The sequence below is a fragment of the Indicator indicator genome, chromosome 17, assembly GCF_027791375.1.
Source record: "Indicator indicator isolate 239-I01 chromosome 17, UM_Iind_1.1, whole genome shotgun sequence".
Lineage (NCBI taxonomy): Eukaryota > Metazoa > Chordata > Aves > Piciformes > Indicatoridae > Indicator > Indicator indicator.
In genome coordinates, this window is record NC_072026.1 from 21,925,531 (window position 1) to 21,950,907 (window position 25,377).

General features: G+C 51.3%; 1 protein-coding gene across 3 annotated transcripts in view; it reads left to right on the plus strand.

The window, feature by feature from the left end:
- KLHL13 (kelch like family member 13) overlaps positions 1-25,377 on the plus strand; it is a 97,632-nt gene that overhangs the window by 13,473 nt on the left and 58,782 nt on the right. The window contains exon 1 of one of the 3 annotated variants that reach the window (XM_054388456.1): positions 18,405-18,484. The exons of 1 other annotated variant lie outside the window; for it this stretch is intronic. In XM_054388456.1, coding sequence (XP_054244431.1) covers positions 18,405-18,484 — 80 coding nt within the window. Of the gene's footprint in view, positions 1-18,404; positions 18,485-19,056; positions 19,155-25,377 lie in introns of those variants that run through there. One more of the 3 variants, XM_054388455.1, reaches the window with a different exon arrangement.

The following is a 25,377-nucleotide window of genomic DNA, read 5'->3' on the forward strand; positions in this document are numbered from 1 at the left end:
CAAGTGTGCAGATGGCAGCAAGCTGAGTGGTGCTGTTGATACACCAGAGGGACAGGAGGGCATCCAGAGGGACCTGGACAGGCTGCAGAGGTGGTGCCCAGGTGAAGCTCCTGAGGTTCAACAAGAGCAAGGGCAGGGTTCTGCCCCTGGGCTGGAACAACCCTCACTGTCAATACAGACTGGGGGAGGAGGGGAGAGAAACAGCCCTGAGGAAAAGGACTTGGGGGTGCTGGTGGGGGAGAAGCTGGCCAGGAGCAGGCAGTGTGAGACTGCAGCACAGAAGGCAAATCACAGCCTGGGCTGCATCCAAAGCAGCACTGCCAGAGAGCCAGAGAGGTGATTCTGCCACTTTGCTCTGCTCTGCTGAGACCTCCCCTGGAGTGCTGTGTGCAGGTCTGGAGCCCTCAATACAGGAAGGACCTGGACCTGATGGAGAGGGTCCAGAGGAGGCCACAAAATGCTCAGGGGGTTGGAGCAGCTCTGCTGTGAGGACAGGCTGAGGGAGCTGGGGGTGTTCAGAATGGAGAGGAGAAGGCTCCAGGTAGACCTCAGAGCAGCCTGCCAGGACCTGAAGGGGCTACAAGAAGGCTGCAGAGGGACTGTTTGCAAAGGCCTGCAGGGACAGGACCAGGGGTGATGGCTTCAAACTAGAGCAGAGCAGACTGAGATTGGATGTGAGGAACAAATTCTTTACTATAAGGGTGGTGGAACACTGGAACAGTTTGCCCAGGGAGGTGGTTGAGGCTCCATCCCTGGAGATATTCAAGTTGAGGCTCAGTGAGGTTCTGGGTAACCTGATCTAGTGGAGGATGTCCCTGCTGAGTGCAGAGGGGGTTGGGCTGGGTGAGCTTTGGAGGTCCCTTCCAACCCAAACCATTCTGTGATTCTATGATATTTAGCAGGGTTTTGGCAGAAGGCTGTTGGGGCAGGGGTGCCCTGTGTGGCTGAGGCTGTGACCTCCCTGTGCCAGACACAGCAGGGCTGATTTTGCATTGAAATCTTTTTTTGTTCTAAAGAGTTACATTAATTGCTGCAGGCCAAATCCCCAACTTTCCCAGCAGGGAGATCCATGGATTTTTTTTTTCCTTCAGCTCCCTCTGGCAGGCAAGCACCGAAATTACAGCTGCTTTAATTCCAACACCAGGGAAAGGCTGATCCCAGCTGGGAGTTACCCAGAGCTATCCCAGCTCTTTGACTAGGTGACTGCAGCTGGGAATTGTGCTAAAATGCAAAGCTTTCTTGGCTGAGCTGCCTTCTGCCCACTCTGCTTCTGCCACACAGCACCAATGGCAATGCCATTTCACCACCAGGACCACTGCACCACACTCCATCTCTATTTCTCTTCCTCTGTTGTGATGTCTGCTGAGCTTGCTGGGACTCAGCAGAGCAGCACAGCTGAGAGGTGGATGTTTTGCACAGTTCACCTTTGTTTGTGGAGTTGTTAGAGCCTTTTCTTTCCCTGCTGCTTGACTACCAGGACAGGTGCAGCTCTGGTAGCTATCACTTAGACTGAGCCCACAGCAGGGACACCTCCCCCCAGCCCAGCTTGCTCAAGGCCTCATCCAGCCTGGCCTTCAACACCTCCAGGGAGGAGGCAGCCGCAGCCTCCCTGGGCAACCTGTGCCAGTGTTTCTCACTCTAAAGAATTTCTTCCTCATCACCACTCTCAATCTCCCCTCTCCCAGCTCAAAGCCATTGTCCCTCATCCTGGCACTCCCAGCCCTTGTCCAAAGTCCTTCCCCAGCTCTCCTGGAGCCCCTTCAGGTCCTGGAAGGCTGCTCTGAGGTCTCCCTGGAAAGGCTCTTCTCCAGGCTGAACAGCCCTAACTCTCTCAGCCTGTCCCCACAGGGGAGCTTCTCCAGTCTCTGATCATCTTGGTGGCCTCCTCTGGATGCTCTCCAGCAGCTCCAGGTCCTTCTTGTGCTGGGGGGCACCAGAAGTGGAGGCAGTGCTGCAGGTGGGGTCTCACAAGGGTAGAGCAGAGGGGCAGAATCCCCTCTCTTGTCCTGCTGGTCACTGTTTTGGATGCAGAAACCTGGTCTAGTAGGAGGTGTCCCTGCCAATACTATAGGGATAGGACTAGATAATCCTTCAGGTCCCTTCCAACCCAACCCATTTTACGATTTTATGAATCTCTGAACTGCCCAGAGTGGTAAAATGGCTCAGCAGTGGGACCTGGGGAAGCTACATTGGACATTTGTGAAAGCTCTGAACTTCAATGTTCATTAGGAGTCAGGGGTTTGAAGTTCTGTGAAATAAAAATTTATCATCCAGGAGACTTCAAATGATTTGATTGAAATATTTTATAGTTTTTTTAAATTTCCAAATGAGATTTACAGGGTTGGGTCAGTCTGGAGAAGAGAAGGCTTCGAGGAACCTCTTACTACCTTATTACAGCTCCAGCAGTATAGAGAGGATGGCTGCCAGGAGGATGGAGACTCAACCACTTCAGTGCCATTTCTCTTTGAGGGCTGCCTGCAGCTCTCTAGGCAGGCATGGCTGTGGCTCAGGGAGTTTCTGCTAGCCCTGATCCTAGCACTGCTGGGGTGGTGAGGAGGACAATACCTACTTCCCTGCCCTGAAGCATGAGGCTGGTAGCTGGCAGTTCCATTTTCCTCTGTGGGCACCAGAGGTGTCTGGTGCTTGCAGTTCTGGGCAGGGAGAGATGCTGAGAGGCTGCTTCTCCTTGCCAGAAAACTGTGCCCATGGAGTTTGAGATTGGATGTTAAGTAAAATTGGAGATGAGGAGAAATGTCTTTCCTGGCAGAGTGGTCAGGGATTGGCACAGGCTGCCCAGGGAGGTGGTGGAGTCCCCATCCCTGGAGGTGTTCAAAAAAGATGTGGCCATGGCACTTGGGGCCATGATTCAGTGCCAGGGTGGTGCTGGATTGATAGCTGGACTGGATGGGTCTGTAATTACCTCTGTGCTCCTTGGAAACCTGCTTGTAGATGGGGGCAGCAGCCTGGAGGAGAGCAGGCTCAGGGGAGACCTTATCCCCATGGAGCAGGACACAGAGGGTGGCTGCCAGCAGGATGGAGACTCCCTTTGTACAAGGAGTGCCATGGAACAGACAAGGGAGGATGGGGACAAGTTACTGCTGGGGACATTCCCTTTGGACTGCAGGAGAAAATGTTTGCCATGAGCACAGTCAGAGCCTGGAATCATCTCCCAAGGGCAGCAGTGGAGTGCCCTGCACTGGGCAGTTTGAGACTCAGCTTGCCAGGGTGCTGAGCCAGCTCATGGCAACTGCACTGCCACCCAGAAAGGTTGGAGCAGAGGATCCTTGGGGTCCCTTCCAGCCTGGCAGTCTGGGATTGTGTGAGATCAGCATCCTGCTGTGGGCCTTGCTAAAGCCCAGCTCCTGCTTAGCCTTCCCCTGCTGTGTGCTGTGTTCTGTGCCCCAGTCCCTGTGTCCTGATTGATCCTAACAGATCTGGGTGGGGACTTTGTCGCTGCATGGGGATGTTGTGGCTGCCAAGTTGTTCCAGTCTGGTGAGTGACTTAAAGCTGTCACTTGAAATCTGCTTTCTGAGATGAATTTGGAGCTCACACATTTGCCCACCAGAAAAAATGAGAATGAAGTAATTAACTTCCATCTTGGGAAACATGGCCTAGGGAACCTACGGTTTTCTTCCTCTCCTCAGAGCTTTGCTGATTTTGTTCCAGTTCTGTATTTTCTAAGAACAGTTTGCAGGGTGCAGTTGTGGTCACAACTGCAGCACTATAAATTCATAGAATCATAGAGTGGTTTGGGTTGGAAGGGACCTTAAAGATCAACCACTTCCAACCCCCTGTCATGGGCAGGGATGCCTCCCAGCAGTCCAGGTTGCTAAAGGCCTCATCCAGAATGGCCTTGGGCACTTCATAGAATGAATCAAGTTGAGCCACCAGGATGAGCAGAGGGCTGGAGCTGCTCTGCTCTGGAGACAGCCTGAGAGAGTTGGGGTTGTGCAGTCTGGAGAGGAGAAGGCTCCCAGGAGACCTTCTTGTGGCCTTCCAGGATCTGAAGGGGGCTCCAAGAAAGCTGGGGAGGGACTTTTGAGGGTGTCAGGGAGTGATAGGAGTGGGGGGGATGGAGCAAAACTAGAAGTGGGGAGATTGAGATTGGATGTTAGGAAGAAGTTGTTCCCCATGAGGGTGGTGAGAGCCTGGCAGAGGTTGCCCAGGGAGGTGGTGGAAGCCTCATCCCTGGAGGGTTTTGCAGCCAGGCTGGATGTGGCTGTGAGCAACCTGCTGTAGTGTGAGGTGTCCCTGCCCATGGCAGGGGGGTTGGAACTGGCTGAGCCTTGAGGTCCCTTCCAACCCTGACAATTCTGTGATTCTGTGATTCTAACTTGGAAGAGACCTCCAAGATCATCAAGTCCAACTGATCACCCAACAGTAACCTCCAGGGAGGAGGCAGCCACAGCCTCCCTGGGCAACCTGTGCCAGTGTCTCCCCACCCTCACTCTAAAGAATTTCTTCCTCTTCTCCAGTCTCAATCTCCCCTCTTCCAGCTCAGTCATTGCCCCTGCTGCTATCACTCCAAGGCTTGTAAGAAGACCCTCCCCAGCACTCTTGCAGCCCCTTCAGCTGCTGGAATAGAATGGTGTGTTTGAGAGCAGTGCAGCTCTTGAACATGGAGTGTCACTGTTGTGATCCTTTCTGGAGAAGTCTGAATATCAGCAGTGTCTACAATTTGAAACTCTTTATCACCATTGAGTCCAACCATTCTCTAACTCTACCAAGGCTGGGGTCTTTCCCAGCCTGATCCCACAGGGGTGGTTCTCCAGCCCTCTGATCATCTTCATGGCCTCCTCTGGACCCTCTCCAGCCCAATTATTACTGCTTCGTTTTCAGCCAGCTCAGGCTGGCTGCTCTGGCTGTGCAGTCAGATTTCTGTGCTCATTTATTAAATGCAATCTCCCAGAGAAGGGCTTTGAATTGGTGTTAACTCAAAACTATTTCTTCTTAACCAGTCTGTTCTCAGCAGAGTACAGAGGCCTTGATGAGAAGCTGGAAAGCTTCATTACCTCATTTTGTTTCAGTTCCAACTAAGTGTTTTGCAACCATCTGTGTAAGGCCTTTTCTGTAATGGTAGATTACTGAATCATAGAATTACAGAATTCTCAGGGTTGGAAGGGACCTCAAGGCTCAGCCAGTCCCAACCCCCCTGCCATGGGCAGGGACACCTCACACCACAGCAGGTTGCTCACAGCCACATCCAGCCTGGCTGCAAAAACCTCCAGGGATGAGGCTTCCACCACCTCCCTGGGCTGCAGCCAGAGGAGTGTGGGCAGCAGGGCAGGAGAGGGGATTCTGCCCCTTGGCTTTGCTCTGCTGAGACTTCACCTCCAATCCTGCCTCCAGCTCTGGGGTCCCCAGCACCAGAAGGACACAGAGCTGCTGGAGTGAGGCCAGAGGAGGCCACAAGGATGCTCCAAGGGCTGGAGCAGCTCTGCTGTGAGGCCAGGCTGAGGGAGCTGGGGGTGTGCAGCCTGGAGAGGAGAAGGCTCCAGGGGGACCTCAGAGCTGCCTGCCAGGACCTGAAGGGATCCTGCAGGAAGGCTGCAGAGAGACTTTTGCTGAGGGAGGCTGGAGACAGGCCAAGGGGGAATGGTTTGGAGCTGAGGCAGAGCAGGGTTAGAGTGGAGCTGAGGAAGAAGTTCTTCAGTAGGAGGGTGGTGAGATTTTAGAATAGGCTGCCCAGGGAGGCTGTGGCTGCCTCCTCCCTGGAGGTGTTGAAGGCCAGGCTGGATGAGGCCTTGAGCAAGCTGTGCTGGGGGGAGGTGTCCCTGCCCATGGCAGGGGGATTGGAGGAGATGATCTCTGAGGTCTCTCCCAACCTGAGCCATTCACTCAACACCATCACTGCTCAGCCAGCTTCTGCCTTTTTGGTTTGCTGCAGAAGATGTGTTGTGGGATTCTCAGAACCAGGTGAGGAGGTGAATGTCTGCTAGCTGAGGTGTCTGGGAGGGAAGGGGAAGTGGCTGTGCCAGCTTCAGGGTAGCAGCCATTTGTCCTTTGTTTGTCCATAAGCTGCATGTCTGTGCTGTCTGTGTACACACATGCTGGGGACACAAACACAGACATATTTATAGTGTGCCTATGGAGATTCATGGCTAAAAATAATTCTCTCTGAACTGACTCATCCTGCAATGTTTCTCCAGCAATTTCCTCATTTATCCAGGAAAAAAAAAAAAAAAAGGAAGAAGCTGGGTGGGTGGACATGAAATTGCAGTGCCTCTTGTCAGGCACATGGGACATGCCCTGGATGCCTAACTTCAATGTTTTAAGATGTGGGGACCTGATTCCTGTTTTAGAAATGGCCCTGCACAGATTGCTGTAGAGACAGCAACCCATGGTGATTGCAGCAGCCTGGCAGCAGAAGGGGTTGGCTGCAAATGTGGTTTGTCTCAGGTCCTTGTCGGGGTGGCCACAGGAGCTGTTACCCAGGGCTCAGTGCTGGGACCACTGCTCTTTAATGGCTTTACCTATGATCTGGGTGAGGAGGTCAAGGCACCCTCAGTCAGGCTGCAGGTGATGGGAAGTTGAGTGGCAGTGTTGATCTGCTGGAGGTAGGAAGGCTCTGCAAAGAGGTCTGGCCAGGCTGGATCCATGGGCTGAGGTCAGCTGTGTGAGGTTTATCAGGGCCAAGGGCTGGCTCCTGCACTTGGGTCACAACAGCCCCAGGAAGGCTCCAGGCTGGGGGCAGAGTGGCTGGAAAGTGCCCAGCAGAGAAAGCCCTGGGGGTGCTGGGTGCCAGCAGCTGGAGATGAGCCAGGGGGTGCCCAGGTGGGCAAGAAGGGCACCAGCAGCCTGGGCTGGAGCAGCAATGGTGTGGCCAGCAGGAGCAGGGCAGGGGTTGTGCTCCTGTGTTTAGCACTGCTGAGGCCACACCTTGGGTGCTGAGTTCAGTTTTGGGCCCTTCACTCCAAGAAGGACGTTGAGGAGCTGGAGCAGGTCCAGAGAAGGGCAACCAAGCTGGGGAAGGGTCTGGAGAAGAGGGCTGGGGAGGAGCAGCTGAGGGAGCTGGGGGTGTGCAGCCTGGAGAAGAGGAGGCTGAGGGAGACCTCATTGCTCTCTACAGCTCCTGAGAGGAGGTTGGGGCCCGGAGGGGCTTGGTCTCTTCTCCACAATAACAAGTGATAGTAAGAGAAGAAATGGCCTTGAGTAGCTCCAGGGGAGGTTTGGATTGGATTTTTAGAAGAAACTTCTTCCCTGAAAGGGTTCTCAAAGCCTGGCACAGGCTGTCCAGGGAGGTGGTTGAATCCCTACCCCTGGAGGTGTTTCCAAGAGGCAGAGATGTGGTGCTGAGGGAGATGTTTTAGCAGCAGCCTTGGTAGGGTTAGAGAATGATTGGACTGGATGACCTTAGAGGTCTTTTCCTTTCTGTGGTTCTGTAATTTGTGTCTATTCCTTTTTTCCTTCATCATTCAGCTCAGTTGAAAAGAACTGAATGTATTTGACAGTAACTACTTTGGGAGCATCTCTGTTCCATTTTGGAGGCTGTGTGCATCTTGGTGTCTAGAGTGCTGCTGCTTCCCAAAGATGCAAAGGACAAAGAAAAAATCCCCTCAGTTATCAACAAAAAGAAATCCTTGGAGGCAACACAGTGGATAGGAAGTCAAAGTCTATGTGTCAGTCTCAGGAATGTCTTCAGCTACTTGAGAACTTATTTCTTAATTTAATTAGAGCTTTAATTAATAGATTGGGTGGTGAATGGCTTGAGCAGCCTTGAGGAGAAGTCCTTGGGGGTGTCAGGTGGTGACAAACTGCCCAGGAGCCAGCACTGGTCCCTGGCAGCCCAGCAGGCAGCTGTGTGCTGAGCTGCATCCAGAGCAGGGAGAGCAGCAGCACAGGGAGGGGATTCTGCCCCTCTGCTCTGCTCTGCTCACACCCCACCTGCAGCACTGCCTCCACTCTGGGGCCCCCAGCACAAGAAGGACCTGGAGCTGCTGGAGAGGCTCCAGAGGAGGTCACCAAGATGATCAGAGGCTGGAGAAGCTCCCCTGTGGGGACAGGCTGGGAGAGTTGGGGCTGTTCAGGCTGGAGGAGACAAGGCTCCAGGGAGACCTCAGAGCAGCCTTCCAGGACCTGAAGGGACTCCAGGAGAGCTGGGGAGGGACTTTGGACAAGGGCTGGGAGTGCCAGGATGAGGGAGAATGGCTTTGAGCTGGGAGAGGGGAGATTGAGACTGGAGATGAGGAAGAAATTCTTTGCAGTGAATGTGGTGAGACTCTGGCACAGGTTGCCCAGGGAGGCTGTGGCTGCCTCCTCCCTGGAGGTGTTCAAGGCCAGGCTGGATGAGGCCTTGAGCAAGCTGGGCTGGGGGGAGGTGTCCCTGCCCATGGCAGGGGGTTGGAGCTGGATGAGCTTTGAGGTCCCTTCCAACCCAACCCATTCTGTGAGAGGCTGTTCCTTTGTAAGGGAGATCCTTGGGCCGTGCAGAGAAGCTGTGCTGTGCCCTCACTCGGTGCATTCCCAGGTGCAGTTCCCCAGTTGCTTTCTGTTCTCCAGTGTCTGGGGAGTGTTGCAGTGCTGCTGTCAGGGGACCCCAAACAGGGCTGCCCTGGTTTCCTTTGCTTCCCTCTTGAGGCAGAGATTTGCTTTCCCTTGCTGTGAATTTTGGTGTGAGTATTGTCATGCTATGTGGTCAAAGAAATTGCATTAATTAACTGCCTTGTGTGGAGGGCAGTGCTGTCAACACTGTCTTTTAATTATTGTCTGCCAGTAACTGAGCAGCTGCAGTGTAATAGATGGCAAAGCCAGAGGCAGCGGCCTGAGAGGCATCCACCTGGTGGGGAGAGAGCTGAAGAAGGAAACCAATTAAAGCATCACTGACAAAGTCAGATATAAACTCCAGCACAGGAGGTTCCACCTCACCATGAGGAGAACCTTCTTGACTGGGAGGGTCCCAGAGCCCTGGAGCAGGCTGCCCAGAGAGGTTGTGGAGTCTCCTTCTCTGGAGCCTTTCCAGCCCCATCTGGATGTGTTCCTGTGTGACCTGTGCTGGATTCTCTGGTCCTGCTCTGGCAGGGGGGGTGGACTGGAAGATCTCTGGAGGTTTCTTCTAACCCCTAACATCCTGTGATCCTGTGAAAGTCTCTGGGATCCTGAGCAGCAACCCTCTGCAGCCTTGTTTGCTCCTTTTCTGCTTCCAGACTTGTTCCTTTGCAGGCAGATGTGCAGTGCTGGGATGCTGCAGTGGTTATTGCAGTTCAGCTCCATTGCTCTGGGGAGATTCTACCACATTAGGGCTGCTGCTTTATTTTCTTGGCTATCAAAAGGTGGAGTAGTGTTGATCATGAGCCAGCAATGTGCTGTTGGGGCCAAGAAGGCCAATGCCATTCTGGGGTGGTTAGTGGGGTGGGCTGTGGTTAGTAGGTTGAGAGTGAGGTTCTCCTCCCCCTCTACTCTGCCCTGCTGAGGCCACATCTGGAATATTGTGTCCAGTTCTGGGCTCCTCAGTTCAGGAAGGACCTCAAGGAGCTGCTTGAAAGAGTCCAGCACAAAGCCACAAAAATGATTAGGGGAGTGGAACACAGAATCACAGAATCCTAGAATCAGTCAGGGTTGGAAGGGACCACAAGGCTCATCCAGTTCCAACCCCCTGCCATGGGCAGGGACACCTCACACTACAGCAGGCTGGCCAGAGCCTCATCCAGCCTGGCTGCAAACACCTCCAGGGATGGGGCCTCAACCACCTCCCTGGACAACCCATTCCAGGCTCTCACCACTCTCATGGGGAACAACTTCTTCCTCATGTCCAGCCTGAATCTCCCCACTTCCAGCTTTATCCCATTCCCCCCAGTCCTGTCACTCCCTGACAGCCTAAAAAGTCCCTCCCCAGCTTTCTTCCTTACGAGGAGAGACTGAGGGAGCCTGGGCTGGTGGGAGGTGTCCCTGCCCATGGCAGGGGCTTGGAACTGGGTGAGCTTTAAGGTCTCTTCCAAACCAACCCAACCCATTCTATGACTCTGTATTTCCAGACCAGTGCAGTTTTACACTGCCAGTGGACTCTGACACTTTGGGACAAGGTTTAATGTCCATGGTGGAGTTAGGTCAGTGGTTGGACTTGATAACCTTAGAGGTCTTTTCCAACCCAAACAATTCCATGTGTCTATGATCTTTCTTGCTGTGACTTTTTCTTCTTTGAAGTGTGAGGAAGGAAATTCTTGTGGGAAAGGCAGAGATGGTGTAAAAGTTTTGTTGAAAGGATGCATGCCCCAGAAATGAAAGCAAGAGGAGAACTTGTTTCATAGTGCAGGTAGAAGGGAGCAAAGGGACAGCTGTTGGCAGTCAGTGTATAAGAAACAATGCATAAGAAAAAATTCCTTTATGCATTCAAAGTGCATAAAGGAAGGGAGAGAGCATCACAAGCAGCAGGCAGAGAATCAGAAGGGAATCAGCTTCAGCTGCATTGCTGCCCTGAAGCTCAAGGGGAGCCTGCAGAAGCAAAGCTGCTGTGATCAGCTGTCCTAGTTTAGAGCTGGACAGAAGCTCTGTTGCCCCAAAAATGGGCAAAAGAATGACCCTCACACAGATGGGTTGCATAGGAATGGAAAGTTTAAATGGAAAAGCAATTAATATGCTACAAAAAACTACAAAGCATCGTGGTGAGCATATCCCAAGTGTACAGAGTTGCCTTATACCACACCCAGAAAACCCCAACCCTTCCCTTCTCCCCCCCTGAGGGTGCACCCACACCCCCAAAGGCTCTTTCTTCTTCCCCCACTGCTAGGCTGGTCTCAGGTCTGAGACTGACACCCCTCCCCTTTCTTCTTATTCTGGCATTAGGCCTAAACAGGCCAAAGAGGCCTGAGGGTTGAGGGCTCTGCAGAGGGACCTTGCCAGGCTGGACAGATGGGCAGAGTCCAACAGGATGGCATTCACCAAGTCCAAGTGCCAGGTGCTGCACTTTGGCCACAACAACCCCATGGAGGCTGGGGACAGAGTGGCTGAGAGCAGCCAGGCAGAGAGGGACCTGGGGGTGCTGGGTGACAGCAGCTGAACAGGAGCCAGCAGTGTGCCCAGGTGGCCAAGAAGGCCAATGGCATCCTGGCCTGGATCAGGAATAGTGTGGGCAGCAGGAGCAGGGAAGTCATCCTGCCCTGTGCTCAGCACTGCTCAGGCCACACCTTGAGTGCTGTGTCCAGTTCTGGGCTCCTCAGTTCAGGAGAGATGTTGAGATGCTGGAAGGTGTCCAGAGAAGGGCAAGAAGGCTGGGGAGGGGTCTGGAGCACAAGGCTGGGGAGGGGTCTGGGACACAAGGCTGGGGAGGGGTCTGGGGCACAAGGCTGGGGAGGGGTCTGGGGCACAAGGCTGGGGAGGGGTCTGGAGCACAAGGCTGGGGAGGGGTCTGGGGCACAAGGCTGGGGAGGGGTCTGGAGCACAGCCCTGTGAGGAGAGGCTGAGGGAGCTGGGGGTGTTCAGCCTGGAGAAGAGGAGGCTCAGGGCAGACCTCATTGCTCTCTACAACTACCTGAAGGGAGGTTGTAGCCAGGTGGGGGTTGGGCTCTTCTCCCAGGCAAGCAGCACCAGAACAAGAGGACACAGTCTCAAGCTGTGCAGGGGGAAGTTTAGGCTGGAGGTGAGGAGAAAGTTCTTCCCAGAAAGAGTAATTGGCCATGGAATGTGCTGCCCAGGGAGGTGGTGGAGTCACTGTGCCTGGAGGTGTTCAAACAAAGCTTGGCTGTGGCACTTGGAGCCAGGGTTTAGTTGTCAGGAGGTGTTAGGGATTAGGTAATAGGTTGGACTGGATGATCTCTGGAGTCTTTTCCAACCTGGCTGATTCTGTGATTCATTCTGAGATGCTCCTCCACCATTATCCCATAGGAAAGCATCTCCCCCGGGAGCAGAGAGGGAAGAAAGAGAACACAGTGACTTTGACCCAGCTGTGTGAGGCTGCAGGGTTTCTGGGTAGCACTACACTATTGCCTGTGTCCACCCACTAGGCTGGGCACTGGAGGTGTAACTCTGTGCCTTCAGTTTAGGAAGCACCCAGCCTCAGCTGCCACCTCAGCACCCTTGGCAGGGGTGGTTCTGTGTCCCTCTGTGCAGTACGGTGCCACTTGCCTGCTGCTGCCCTTTTGGGGCCAAATCCTGCTTGCATGGTCAATAGCGATGAAGGCTTTGGGGTGGGAGGTGGAGGAGGAGGGCCAAGAAATGTCACTCCTGTGGTAGCTCTTGTGGTGGGAGCAGAGCTGCTGTGTTGTGCATCCTGCCAGCAGCTTCTGCCCTTGTCTGTGAAATGGCAGCTTGGGTTTTTGCCTTTGACCTTTCTCTTTTCTCTTCTTTTCTTCTTCTGCCACCTGTGCAGTGAGTTTGTGGAGGATTTTTCTGCACAAGTGCCTGAGAGCCTGTCAGTTACTTTGCTGTCCTTCTGCCTGGTGCAGAAATTGGGAAAGGCTGCTGTGGAAGGGGTTGCATAGAACCCAAAGACTTTTTTTCTCATCTTGTGTATACAGAACAAAAGCTAAGGAGGAGACTCACAGAATGGCTCAGATTGGAAGGAACCTCAGAGATCATCTCCTCTGACCCCCCTGCCATGGACAGGGACACCTCTCAACTGGACTCAGCTGCTCAAGGCCTCATCCTGGCCTTCAACACCTCCAGGCAGGAGGCAGCCACAACCTCCCTGGGCAGCCTGTTCCAGAGTCTCACCACCCTCCTACTGAAGAACTTCTTCCTCAGCTCCACTCTAACCCTGCTCTGCCTCAGCTTCAAACCATTCCCCCTTGGCCTGTCTCCAGACACCCTCAGCAAAAGTCTCTCTGCAGCCTTCCTGCAGGATCCCCTCAGGTGCTGTCAGGCAGCTCTGAGGTCCCCCTGGAGCCTTCTCCTCTCCAGGCTGCACACCCCCAGCTCCCTCAGGCTGGCCTCACAGCAGAGCTGCTCCAGCCCTTGGATCATCTTTGTGGCCTCCTCTGGACTCTCTCCAGCAGCTCTGTGTCCTTCTGCTGGGGACACCAGAGCTGGAGGCAGGATTGGAGGTGGGGTCTGAGCAGAGCAGAACCAAGGGGCAGAATCCCCTCTCCTGCCCTGCTGCCCACACTCCTCTGGCTGCAGCCAGCACACAGCTGCCTGCTGGGCTTCATCAGACTCCAAGTACAGTCTCTGAAGCAGAATGGAACTTGAAGCAAGTTATAAATGCTGGTTGCTTTTAATCTTCAACATGCAATTGTTTGTGAGAAAAACAGAGCAAACAAGTCCCTTGAATGGTCCCTGGAAGCTGTTTAATCTGTGCAGTCCTTGTGGAATTTCAGCATTTTAGAGTTTTAAAAGCAAATCTCCAGCTTGGTGTTTCCATTGCACTTGTCTACAAAGAGCTGTGAGTAGGGTTCTGCACAGAGCTGTCAAGCTGCTTTTGGCCCTCAATAGCACTTAGTCTGGGGGTGAGTGGCAAAGTGGGTGCAATGCACTCCAGACCAGGTCATTTTCCCATATTTTTTATTCTGTATGTAAAAGTGGGGTTTTTTGGTTGGTTGGTTGGGTTTTTTAGTTTTTATTAGCATAACAACATTACACCAGCTTGGTTGCTCTTCTTTGAACCTTCTCCAGCACCTTGATGTCCTTCTTGGAGTGAGAAGCTCAAAAATGAGCTCCAGGACTCCAGGTATAGCCTCAGCAGTGCCCAGTAGAGGGGGAAGCACTTCCAATGATGTGTAGAAGAGCTTCAGTTCCCCTGGAATAAAGCATTTAGGTTTCTTAGCTTTCTTCTGCTTCAGTGGCTGCTAGCACCAGAGAGCTGTTGAGCTTGGAAGAGATCCTTGAGATCAAGTCCAAGCTCACCCAGAGCTCACCATCCACCACTGCTGCTAAGCCACTGCCACTGAACCACATCCCTCAACACTACATCCATGCAGCTTTGAAACCCCTCCAGGGATGGAGACTCCACCATCTCCCTGGGCAGTCTGGGACAGTGCCTGAGAACTCTTGATGGGAAGAAGTTGTTCCTAATATGCAACCTGAACCTCCCCTGTGCAACTTGAGGCTGTTTCCTCTTGTCCTGTCACTTGTTGCATGTGAGAAGAGACCAACCCCCACCTGGCTCCAGCCTCCTTCGAGGGAGTTGCAGCTTAGTCTACAACTAAGCAGTTAGTCTGAAGACTAAAGGGCCCCAGTTCCCTCAGCTACTCCTCACAGGACTTGGGTTCAAGGCCCTACACCAGCTTGGTTGCTCTGGTTTGGACCTGCTTCAGCTCCTCAGTGTCCTTCTTGGTGTGAGGAGCCCAAAAACGAACTGCAGGACTCCAGGTGTAGCCTCAGCAGTGCCAGCTGGAGGGGAAGCACTTCCCATGGTGTGTAGAAGAGCTTCCATGCCTGAAATCCTCCATTTCCCAGTGGGCTTCCATGGAGAGAAGTCCAGAAACAACAGCACATGGATGTGACCAGCTGGGAAAACACAACCAGCAGCAGCCCTGCCTTGCAGCAAGGGAATTCCTGGTGGCTGGCAGAGCTGAGCCCAGTGTTGATGCCAAAGTGCCCCAAAACCAGTCCCAGGGCAGCTCCTGCACACTGTGGCTTTGTGCTGCCTTAGGCCTGGGTTGTGCAGAGCACAGAACCCCTGCAGGCAGCCTTGGCCCTGGCAGTCCCTGGCTGACTGGGGACTGGCAGGGAGAGAAGAGCTCTGGGTTGTTTCTTTGAATGCTTCTTTGCTCCTCTCCTTGTGCCTCCCCTGGCTCTTCTCTTACAAAGGGCTTAAAGCAGTTCCCTGTTCTTAGTCTCCCTGGCCCTGCTGCTCAGCACTTTGTGCATTGGGCACTTGTCAAGTGGGGTGAGCTGGACAGGAGGAGGAGATGAAGCTGGGCAGTGCTGAGTGTTCACAGGCTTTAAAGTTGATCCTGATTGCTCCTGTTGGTTCTGAAAAGGTTTTATTCAGGGTGATTGTATAGGAAATGGCAAAAGAAAGAGGAATAGAAGCACCCAGAGGAAAGTGTTTGAGCAACATGAGCCTGAGAGGGTGAATGATCTTGGTAGGGGTAGAAGTAGAGCTAGAGAATGGTTGGACTCAGTGGTCTTACCACTGAGGGTAGTGAGACTCTAGAACAGGTTGCCCAGGGAGGCTGTGGCTGCCTCCTCCCTGGAGGTGTTGAAGGCCAGGCTGGATGAGTCCCTGAGCAAGCTGGGCTGGGGGGAGGTGTCCCTGCCCATAGCAGGGTGTTGGAGCTGGATGATCTTTAAGGTCCTTTCCAACCCAAACCATGAAATGAATCTGTGAATGTCCAAGGTCTTTTCTAACCAAAACCAGTCTATGATTCTGTGGCTATTCAGTACCTCTCTAATGCAGTAAACAAGCTTCAACTGAACCTAAGAGATGTCTGGTGAAAACAAAGAAAGAAAACCACAGCAAGAGAACAGAGGAAATAGCTGAGATCATAGAATGGTTTGGATTGGAAGGGACCTCCATAGGTCACCCAGTCCAACCCCCTCTGCAGTCAACCCCTTCCACTAGATCAGGTTGCTCAGAGCCCTGCTGAACCTCACCTTGAATATCTCCAGGGATGGAGCCTCAACCACCTCCCTGGGCAAGCTGTTGGTGTTCCACCACCCTCATGGTGCAGAACTTGTTCCTCACATCCAGTCTAAATCTGCTCTTCTTTAATTTCAAACCCTTGTCCCTTGTCCTGTCACTCTAGGCCTTTGCAAACAGTCCCTCTGCAGCCTTCTTGCAGCCCCTTTCAGGTTCTGGAAGGCTGCTCTGAGGTCTCCCCAGAGCCTGCTCTTCTCCAGCTCCCAGCTCACAGAGAGTGCTTGGGAATGGCTGTGTGGCTAGAGCTGACTTTTATTTTAGTGGTCAGAAGGGTACTTCCAGAGCTCCTTTTTGAAACTGTGGCCCATTGATTACCCTTAACCCTGTGCTCTGGAAGGGCAGGGAGCTGGAAACTTGAAAAGCAGTTAGCAGTTGCAGTGTGAAGGAGGGCAGGACCAGCCTTTGCCTGCTGGACTTTTAAGACAAATGCTGTACCATGCCAACCAAATGCAACTGCAAACTTGAGTGTGAGATTCAAACCCATGATACCTTTCTTTGTGCTTTGTAACAGCTCCTGTCCCACAGCTCTCAGCTTTTATGCCTTCAGTGCACACAGAAGGTGTGGTCGAGTGGTCTGCTGGTCTGTGTCTGGGTGAGACTGCAGCAGGCATGGAGTCATAGTCACAGAATGGAAGGGGTTGGAAGGGACCTCCAGAGATCATCTAGTCCAACCCCCCTGCCAGAGCAGGTCACCCAGGGCAGGTCACACAGGAACACATCCAAGTGGGGCTTGAATGTCTCCAGAGAAGGAGACTCCACAACCTCTCTGGGCAGCCTGTTCCAGGGCTCCAGCACCCTCACACCAAAGAGGTTTCTTCTGTTAGGTGAAACTTCCTGGGTTTCAGTTTGTGTCCATTGTTCCTTGTCCTAGAGCCTGGCCCCTTCTTGCCCCCCACCCTTCAGATGCTTACAGACATTGATCAGCTCTCCTTTCAGCCTTCTCCTCTCTAGGCTGGACAGCCCCAGGGCTCTCAGCCTTTCTTCATAGCAGAGATGTTGCAGTCCCTTCATTATCCTTGCAGCCTCCACTGGGCACTCTCTAATATATCCCTGTCCCTCTTGAACTGGAGAGCCCAGAACTGGCCACAGCACTGCCGATGCACCTGGGGGCAGAGTGGAAGGGCAGAACCTCCCTTGACCTGCTGGCCACACTCTTCTGGCGGGTGGCATCTAAGCACATGAAGTCTTTTAGTGAAAGTAAGCCTTTTTCACACTAAACCTGCCTGTTTCTCTGTGCAGCATGAGTGGTCCTTAGAAATTGTCCCACCTAAGCACTGTCTGAGCAGTGTGCAAGGAGCAGTTTGTGTGACATTTACTGCCTGTGTTAATGCTTTGGAACTTCTTTAGAGAATCCTGGAATGGTTTAGGTAGGAAGGGACCTCAAGGATCATCCAGTTCCAAGCCCCTGCCATGGGCAGGGACACCTCCCCCCAGCCCAGCTTGCTCAAGGCCTCATCCAGCCTGGCCTTGAACACCTCAGGGAGGAGGCAGCCACAGCCTCCCTGGGCAACCTGTGCTAGTGTCTCCCCACCCTCACTGCAAAGAATTTCTTCCTCCTCTCCAGTCTCAATCTCCTCTAAATACCTCTGGTACTCCTTTAACAAAGCCTAATCTTTCCCACAACTTTGAACAACACAGGAAGTGGGAGAGGGCTCCTCAGTTGTTTCTCAAATAGGTGCATTCAGTTTCAAATTCATCCTCAGCTCTGCTCATCCTGGGTGATTTTATTTCCTTCCCTGTGCTTCTGGTAACAGCTTCAAATGCCCCAAACAATTCTGGGCAAACGTTTTCAGTCACGATCAGAAGCAGCAATTAGTCCTGGGTGATTTCATCCCCAAAATAAACTTAACTGTGGCTTTTACCATTATGGTAAAAAAACCCCAAACAACCAAAAAACAAAACCACAATCCCTAAGCCTATCAGAATGTTATTTGGTATTAATAAAATGATGAGATTTCTAGAAACTCTACTCCTGCTTCTGTTCTTCCTTGCTGAGCAGTGTGACAGGGTGTTGGCTTTTTTTTTTCCTCTGTGTGTGTGTGTGTGGTAGGATTAAGCTGCCCTGATGAACAGAAAAATTGCCAGGCTGTACAAAGGCTATTCTGAAATCTGGAGATTAAACATCTTCACCTTGACTCAGTCTGCTCTGGCTGTACATCAGAAGTGATTTTTTTTTGGATTGGGTTTATTTTTTGGTTGGTTGGTTTGAATTTGATTGTTTCCCTGTGAAGGAGTGAGTCTCACTGGAGCTCTACCACCTTTTCCCTGGAAACCTGCTCTCCTTGTGCACATTATGCTGTTAAATTCTCTGCTCCCTTTTTAACAGCCTGTCTTGTATGCACCCCACTGCCTGCAGCCCTGGGAGGTCAGCAAGTGGAGCAGAGAGTTGCAGAGTGGTCCCTGGTGGACACCTGCCTGACCGTCTGCTCCCTGGGTCCTTCAGGCAATCTGTGAGCTGCTGGGGGTGGGTGTCGAGAATTAGATTGTTGATAGCATCCCTACAAAGGCTGCTATTAACACTCTGCATCTCTGCTGCAGGAAGACAGAGTGGGATTTGTGTTTCCATAGCATGTTGTAAAATGCATGAGATTTTTTTTTTTTTTTTAAATCCTCATCCTCCTTGGAAATGAGAATAGGAAAATGAGAGCATCCTGAAGCAGAAGCTGTTAGAAGAGCATGCAGCAACCTGCAGCCATTTGTGCTTTATTTTCTCTTTCTAGCTATGGATTAGAAGGACTGATATATATATTTTTTTTTTTTTTTTTTTTGCAATGGACTTTTTTTTTCCTCCATCATGGCATTCTTGTGTTGTTTGGTCAGAGCTTTGCACAGGAGGAAAACAGGCTGCTGAATTTAGTCACTGATCTCTATTAGCCGTGGCCTAAGGCTATGCTGAGATTTCTATCCCGTTTGTATTGTTGCAGCTCCACAGAAGACTGCTCAGAGGATGACAAGTGTATTCTGAGTAGGTATGTGGCTTCATTTTCATCTGAAAACCCATCCATTTGATTTATCTGTTTTTCCTGCTTCCATTGGTCAGAAACGAGGTTAATACCAAGAGAAATCTAGCAGAGTGCTGCAGTGTCCCTGGGAAGGTAGAACAATAGCCTCAGAAAAGAGTGATTTAGGAATTAGCTGCTGTGCTGAAAGAAGCTGCATTGTGCTGGGGGGGCACAGTTGCAGTCTTCCCCCCTTTTTTTTTTTTCCTTTCCCCTTTCCTTTCCTTCCCCTTCCCTTCCCTTCAACATCCACTGCAGTCAGCTCTTCCCTAACGAGGTGGCACTATTGTTGAGTTAGGAGGAGAGAATCATCAGCGTGCTTCAGGGGACAGCAGGATTTAAAAAGGAGAGAGAGAGAGATGCCTTCCAGCCCCGCTTTACAGATTGGGAGCATCGGTTTAAGGGCATTGGCAGAAGCATTTCCTCGCTCTTAGCAGCAGCCAAGCCACTGCTGTGTGTCAGTAGTGTGTGGAATGGAAGTCCTAGTTGGTAGTCTGTTATGGAAACGCTGTTTACTGTTATTGTAGTACCGTGGTGACAACATGCCATTGAAATGGAAAACGAGCTCTCCTGCTATCTGGAAATTCCCAGTTCCTGTGCTTAAAACATCCAGGTCATCGCCACTTTCTCCAGCCTACATGTAAGTGAGAGAAACTCAGGATGGTGATAACGAGGTGGGGATTGCTTTCGGGAGACTGCCCTGTGGCAAAGTACCCTCTTGTCTTTTAAATGACATCGGCACCCAGAATTTTTACCTTGTTTTCTGTGTAGACCCCTCCTGCCCCCCCACCCCCCTCCCCATCCCCCTCCCCGCCTAGATTTTATCCTGGCTGTTTCCTGATGGATGTCGTGTGTCGAGTCTTTCCCTCTCCGTTGAAACACAGAGAATCTGTGCAGGTGAAGCCATGCTCCTGATAATGTTGTTTGTGTTCGTTTGCAAAGTTCATGCTGCTGCTGATTTGTAGAGCTGATCTCGAAGGGACAGGTCAAGCTCCAAGGCAGGCTTGCTCTGTAGCCTTTCTGCTAATCCTTTCCTCCTCCTGGCTACTGCACTTGGAAAGGAAAGAGGAATTCACCTGCTGTATTGTTGCTGCACTTTCGTTCCTCTGAGTGCTCCTGTGACAGAAATGGTCCTGCTTTGGGCTTGGTTTTGTTGTTGGAAATCTGAGCCTTCCGTTCAAATTGAATAATCTTTTGACAAAGTTGGAATCAAAGCTGGGAGCAGAGCTATCAGCCATTGCTATCTGAACACTCAGCTAGCTGTGCAGCTTGCTCCCGGGAAGTAGCTTCACCTGAGAGTAACACACATGGCTACAACCTCCCTTTGTCTTGCCAGCGGAGCTTTTGTTCACCTTTTGTTGCTCTGGCTTGGCAAATGCAGGTGGCTTTTGTCCCTCCAGTCTGATAAAGGTTGCTGGGCTGCTCCTTTCCCCATGAGCAAGAGCTGCTTTCCAGTGCAGATGACTTCCCTAGCTGGAAATTACTACAGAGACTGTGGCTTTACTGTTCCAACCCAATAGCTACAATATTAGTACTCTTCAGCTTGCATTGTCTTGCAGGCTTTTGCTTCAGGCACTGTAGTAGGCACCTGATGGAAGAAATAGGCATTCACAGGTCCTTTAAATGTCAGATGGGTTGGGTACTGCTGAAAACTGCATGGGTAAGCAGTGGAGCTGAGACAAGGAATAGGTAATTTACAGGTATTTTAAATGTCTGATTGGTTGGGTGCTGCTGAAAACTGCATGGATAAGCAGCGGAGCTGAGACAAGGAATAGACACAGGTATTTTAAATGTCAAATTTGTTGGGTGCTGCTGAAAACTGCATGGATAGGAAGTGGAGCTGAGACAAGGAATAGGCATTCACAGGTCCTTTAAATGTCAGATTGGGTGCTGCTGTAAACTGCATGGATAGGCAGTGGAGCTGAGCCAAGGAATAGGCATTCACAGGTATTTTAAATGTCAGGTTGGTTGGGTACTGCTGAAAACTGCATGGATAGGCAGTGGAGCTGAGCCAATACAACGTGTGCATGGTCACTATTGTTCTCTGGCAGCAGGGCTGGGCTTTAAGGAGCTGATCTGGCTGTGTGGAACCTGTGCTGTGCATGCTCCAGTGCAAGATTAATTTTCATGGGAGTGCTTCAGCTGTTTCACTCCCTGCCTGCATCCAGTATGCTGAAGGCTACCACAAAATAAGCTGCTTCCAGGAAAATGCTACTTAGCTGAGTTGATAAAAACCCACAAAACACCCAAACCTCCAAATAGAAAGCAAGTATCATGACAGAAGAAGAGTTGTGAGGCTTTTCAGCCTCTTTCAGGGAAACAGTGTTGCATGTTCTGCTGTTGGTTTTTAAGCAACTCTACTTGTTAAAGGCAAGAAACATCAGAATTAGCTGAGTCTGATCTATTGGCTGCTCAAACTGAGCATTTCTTTTGTTGTTTTAAACAACTCTACTTGTTAAAGGCAAGAAAAATCAGAACTAGCTGAGTCTGATTTGCTGCTCAAACTGAGGATTTTTGATTTTTTTTTTAAACAACACTACCTGTTAAAGGCAAGAAAAATGAGGATTACATGAGTCTGATCTATCTGCTGCTCAAACTCAGGATTTGTTTGGTTTATTTTTAAGCAACACTATTAAAGGCAAGAAAAATCAGAACTAGCTGAGTCTGATCTATCTACTGCTCAAACTGAGGATTTCTTTTGTTGTTTTAAACAACACTACTTGTTAAAGGCAGGAAAAATGAGAATTACATGAGTCTGATCTATCTGCTACTCAGACTGAGGATTTCTTTTATTTTTTATCACTAATCATTAAAGACAAGGAAAAGCAGAATTAGCTGAGTCTTATCTGTCTGCTGCTCAAACTGAGCATTTGTTTGGTTTGTTTTAAGCAGCACTAATATTAAGGGCAAGAAACATCAGAACTGAGTCTGACCTATCTGCTGCTCAAACCAAGCATTTCTTTTCTTGTTTTAAGCAACACTACTTATTAAAGGCAAAAAACATCAGACCTAGCTGAGTCTGACCTATCTGCTGCTCAAACAGCATTTCGTTTGTTTTTTAAGCAACATTACTTGCTAAAGGCAAGAAACAGCAGAGCTAGCTGAGTCTGACCTATCTGCTGCTCAAACCGAGGATTCCTTTCGTGTGTCGCCCTTTAAGTTGCTCATCCAGCTCTGTGTCTGCTCTGGCTTTTATGATGGGGATCATGTAGCTGATTATCTCACTGTGTGGAAAGTATGTGAACAGGTTTAGTGATCCTGCTTAAACCCTCTGAGGCTGAGCTTATGTGGAGCATGAGAAATACGTGATCAGCAGCCTTAATCACCTTTTGGTAATGAGTCAGAGTGTCCCAGGGTTTATGGAGATGTCACTTCGCTGGCACACGACCTGCCATTAGCAGGGCTCTGGAATGTAATGTTAAATTAGTCAGATCCTTAATAATAAAGAATGAGGAACGTTGCAAAATGGAACCTATTGGATCTGGGAAGTGCTGGGAACAACCTTCTCCTTTAGGCTGCCCAGGTGATGGAATTCACTCTCTTCATTGCAGTTCGCCGCTGGTTGGATGTCCTCTGCTGCTTTCTCCCAGGCATATTTATCAATGCTGTCTCCTTTGCACCCTGGCAGAAGGCTTCTGGAGTAAAAGTTTGAGGAGGAAGTGCTGTGTGGAACAGCATTTAGTGATGTTAAGAGGGATGCCCAGAAAACTCTTCACTTCACAGCTGAGCACTTGGTGTTTTGGAGCTGGAGTGTCCAGGGGGATAATTGAGCTTTAAATCCTCTTAATACTCGATGGCTCAATCCTAGAAAATAGGTTTGGAGTGTAATTTGGGCTATAAAGTAGGGAAGTCCTAAAGGTGATTGATTGATTGATTGATCTATTTATTGATTTAATTTTTGGTACTTAAAATGAACTTCCTATTTATCAGCTGCTTCTAAGGAAGTTAACTTTAACTTTGAAAGCTTATCCTGCTCATGATGCACAAAGGAAACTTACCTGGAGGTTTAACAGGATGTCAGGACACATCTATTTGTTTTTGTTTTTGTTTTTTTTTTTTTTTTTAGCGTTTTATTGGTGTTTATTAGATTTTATTAGTGGCTCATGTTGTCTGTGTACCCCATAGCTGAACTCTGCCTTAGTTTCCCAGTAGCCCAAATGCTGCAGTTGGTGGTTCCCAGCACGTTTGGCTTCTTGGATGAAGCCAATCACCACTGTAAAGCAGTAACCTGTCCTGCAGGCTGTGCAGCTGGGCCACTTGAGCTGCAGGCTCTGCTTGCAAACCTCAGGAGAGTTCCAGAGGTGGGGAGTGAGTGCCAGGAGCTCATCCCTGCGAGTTCTGTGGGAAGCTTGTGCCTGAGTGTAGCACAGGAAACAAAGAGCCCGTGAGGTGAGCTGTGGCTGTGTAGAGGAGGCTGTGGGTCTGGTACTGGGAGGTCTGCTGGTTGTGCTGGCTCTGGCTCAGCCTTCCTGGTGATGGGAAGGAGCAGCAGTGAATCCTTGCCTCCTGCCTGGAGGTTTTGTTTAACCAACACTGCTTTCAGGATATCCTGCCTTCAACAGGTCACTTTCTACTGAGGGATTAGGGTGCCCCGAAGGGGAACACAAATGTCCACTGGCTTTTGGTGGAACTGCTGCAGAGCAGCCTGAGCTTTCCCCTGGGATGGTGGAGAGATCCAGAGCCATGGCATAGGAAAACTCAGTGAGCAGTAGTCTTGGAGCACTGGCACATGCCTGGTATGGGGAGGTGGAGTGCAGCCTGGCAGCCTGGGGGAGTAAAGAAGGGGGACTCACAGAGGGGTGCTCTCAGGGGATGCTCACAGGGGCAGTGTCCTCACAGGTACAGGGGCAGTGTGCTCTGAGGGTGTGCTCTGAGGGTGTGCTCTCAGGAGTGTGGTCTCAGAGGTGGGCTCTCAGGGGATGCTCACAGGGTCACTGTCCTCACAGATGTGTCCTCACAGATGTGTGCTCACAGGTACAGGACAGTGTACTCCCAGGAGTGTTCTCTCAGGATGTACTCTCAGGATGTGCTCTCAGGCTGTGCTCTCAGGCTGTGCTCTCAGGCTGTGCTCTCAGGATGTACTCTCAGGCTGTGCTCTCAGGATGTGCTCTCAGGATGTACTCTCAGGATGTACTCTCAGGATGTGCTCTCAGGCTGTACTCTCAGGCTGTACTCTCAGGGTGTGCTCTCAGGCTGTACTCTCAGGCTGTACTCTCAGGATGTGCTCTCAGGCTGTACTCTCAGGATGTACTCTCAGGCTGTGCTCTCAGGCTGTACTCTCAGGCTGTACTCTCAGGGTGTGCTCTCAGGCTGTACTCTCAGGATGTGCTCTCAGGATGTGCTCTCAGGCTGTGCTCTCAGGATGTGCTCTCAGGATGTACTCTCAGGATGTGCTCTCAGGATGTGCTCTCAGGATGTACTCTCAGGATGTACTCTCAGGCTGTACTCTCAGGCTGTACTCTCAGGGTGTGCTCTCAGGCTGTACTCTCAGGCTGTACTCTCAGGATGTGCTCTCAGGCTGTACTCTCAGGATGTACTCTCAGGATGTGCTCTCAGGATGTACTCTCAGGCTGTGCTCTCAGGCTGTACTCTCAGGCTGTACTCTCAGGGTGTGCTCTCAGGATGTGCTCTCAGGCTGTGCTCTCAGGATGTGCTCTCAGGATGTACTCTCAGGATGTGCTCTCAGGATGTGCTCTCAGGCTGTGCTCTCAGGATGTGCTCTCAGGCTGTACTCTCAGGCTGTGCTCTCAGGATGTGCTCTCAGGCTGTGCTCTCAGGATGTGCTCTCAGGATGTACTCTCAGGATGTGCTCTCAGGATGTGCTCTCAGGCTGTGCTCTCAGGATGTGCTCTCAGGCTGTACTCTCAGGATGTACTCTCAGGATGTGCTCTCAGGCTGTGCTCTCAGGATGTACTCTCAGGTGTGCTCTCAGGATGTGCTCTCAGGCTGTACTCTCAGGCTGTACTCTCAGGATGTACTCTCAGGCTGTACTCTCAGGATGTACTCTCAGGCTGTGCTCTCAGGCTGTGCTCTCAGGATGTGCTCTCAGGATGTGCTCTCAGGCTGTGCTCTCAGGATGTGCTCTCAGGATGTACTCTCAGGATGTGCTCTCAGGATGTGCTCTCAGGATGTGCTCTCAGGATGTGCTCTCAGGCTGTGCTCTCAGGATGTGCTCTCAGGCTGTACTCTCAGGCTGTGCTCTCAGGATGTGCTCTCAGGCTGTGCTCTCAGGATGTGCTCTCAGGATGTACTCTCAGGATGTGCTCTCAGGATGTGCTCTCAGGCTGTGCTCTCAGGATGTGCTCTCAGGCTGTACTCTCAGGATGTACTCTCAGGATGTGCTCTCAGGCTGTGCTCTCAGGATGTACTCTCAGGTGTGCTCTCAGGATGTGCTCTCAGGCTGTACTCTCAGGCTGTACTCTCAGGATGTACTCTCAGGCTGTACTCTCAGGATGTGCTCTCAGGCTGTGCTCTCAGGCTGTGCTCTCAGGATGTGCTCTCAGGATGTGCTCTCAGGCTGTGCTCTCAGGCTGTGCTCTCAGGCTCAGGCTGTGCTCTCAGGATGTGCTCTCAGGATGTACTCTCAGGCTGTGCTCTCAGGCTGTGCTCTCAGGCTGTACTCTCAGGCTGTACTCTCAGGGTGTGCTCTCAGGCTGTACTCTCAGGCTGTACTCTCAGGATGTGCTCTCAGGCTGTACTCTCAGGCTGTACTCTCAGGCTGTGCTCTCAGGATGTACTCTCAGGCTGTCTCTCAGGTGTGCTCTCAGGCTGTACTCTCAGGATGTACTCTCAGGATGTACTCTCAGGCTGTGCTCTCAGGATGTGCTCTCAGGATGTACTCTCAGGATGTGCTCTCAGGATGT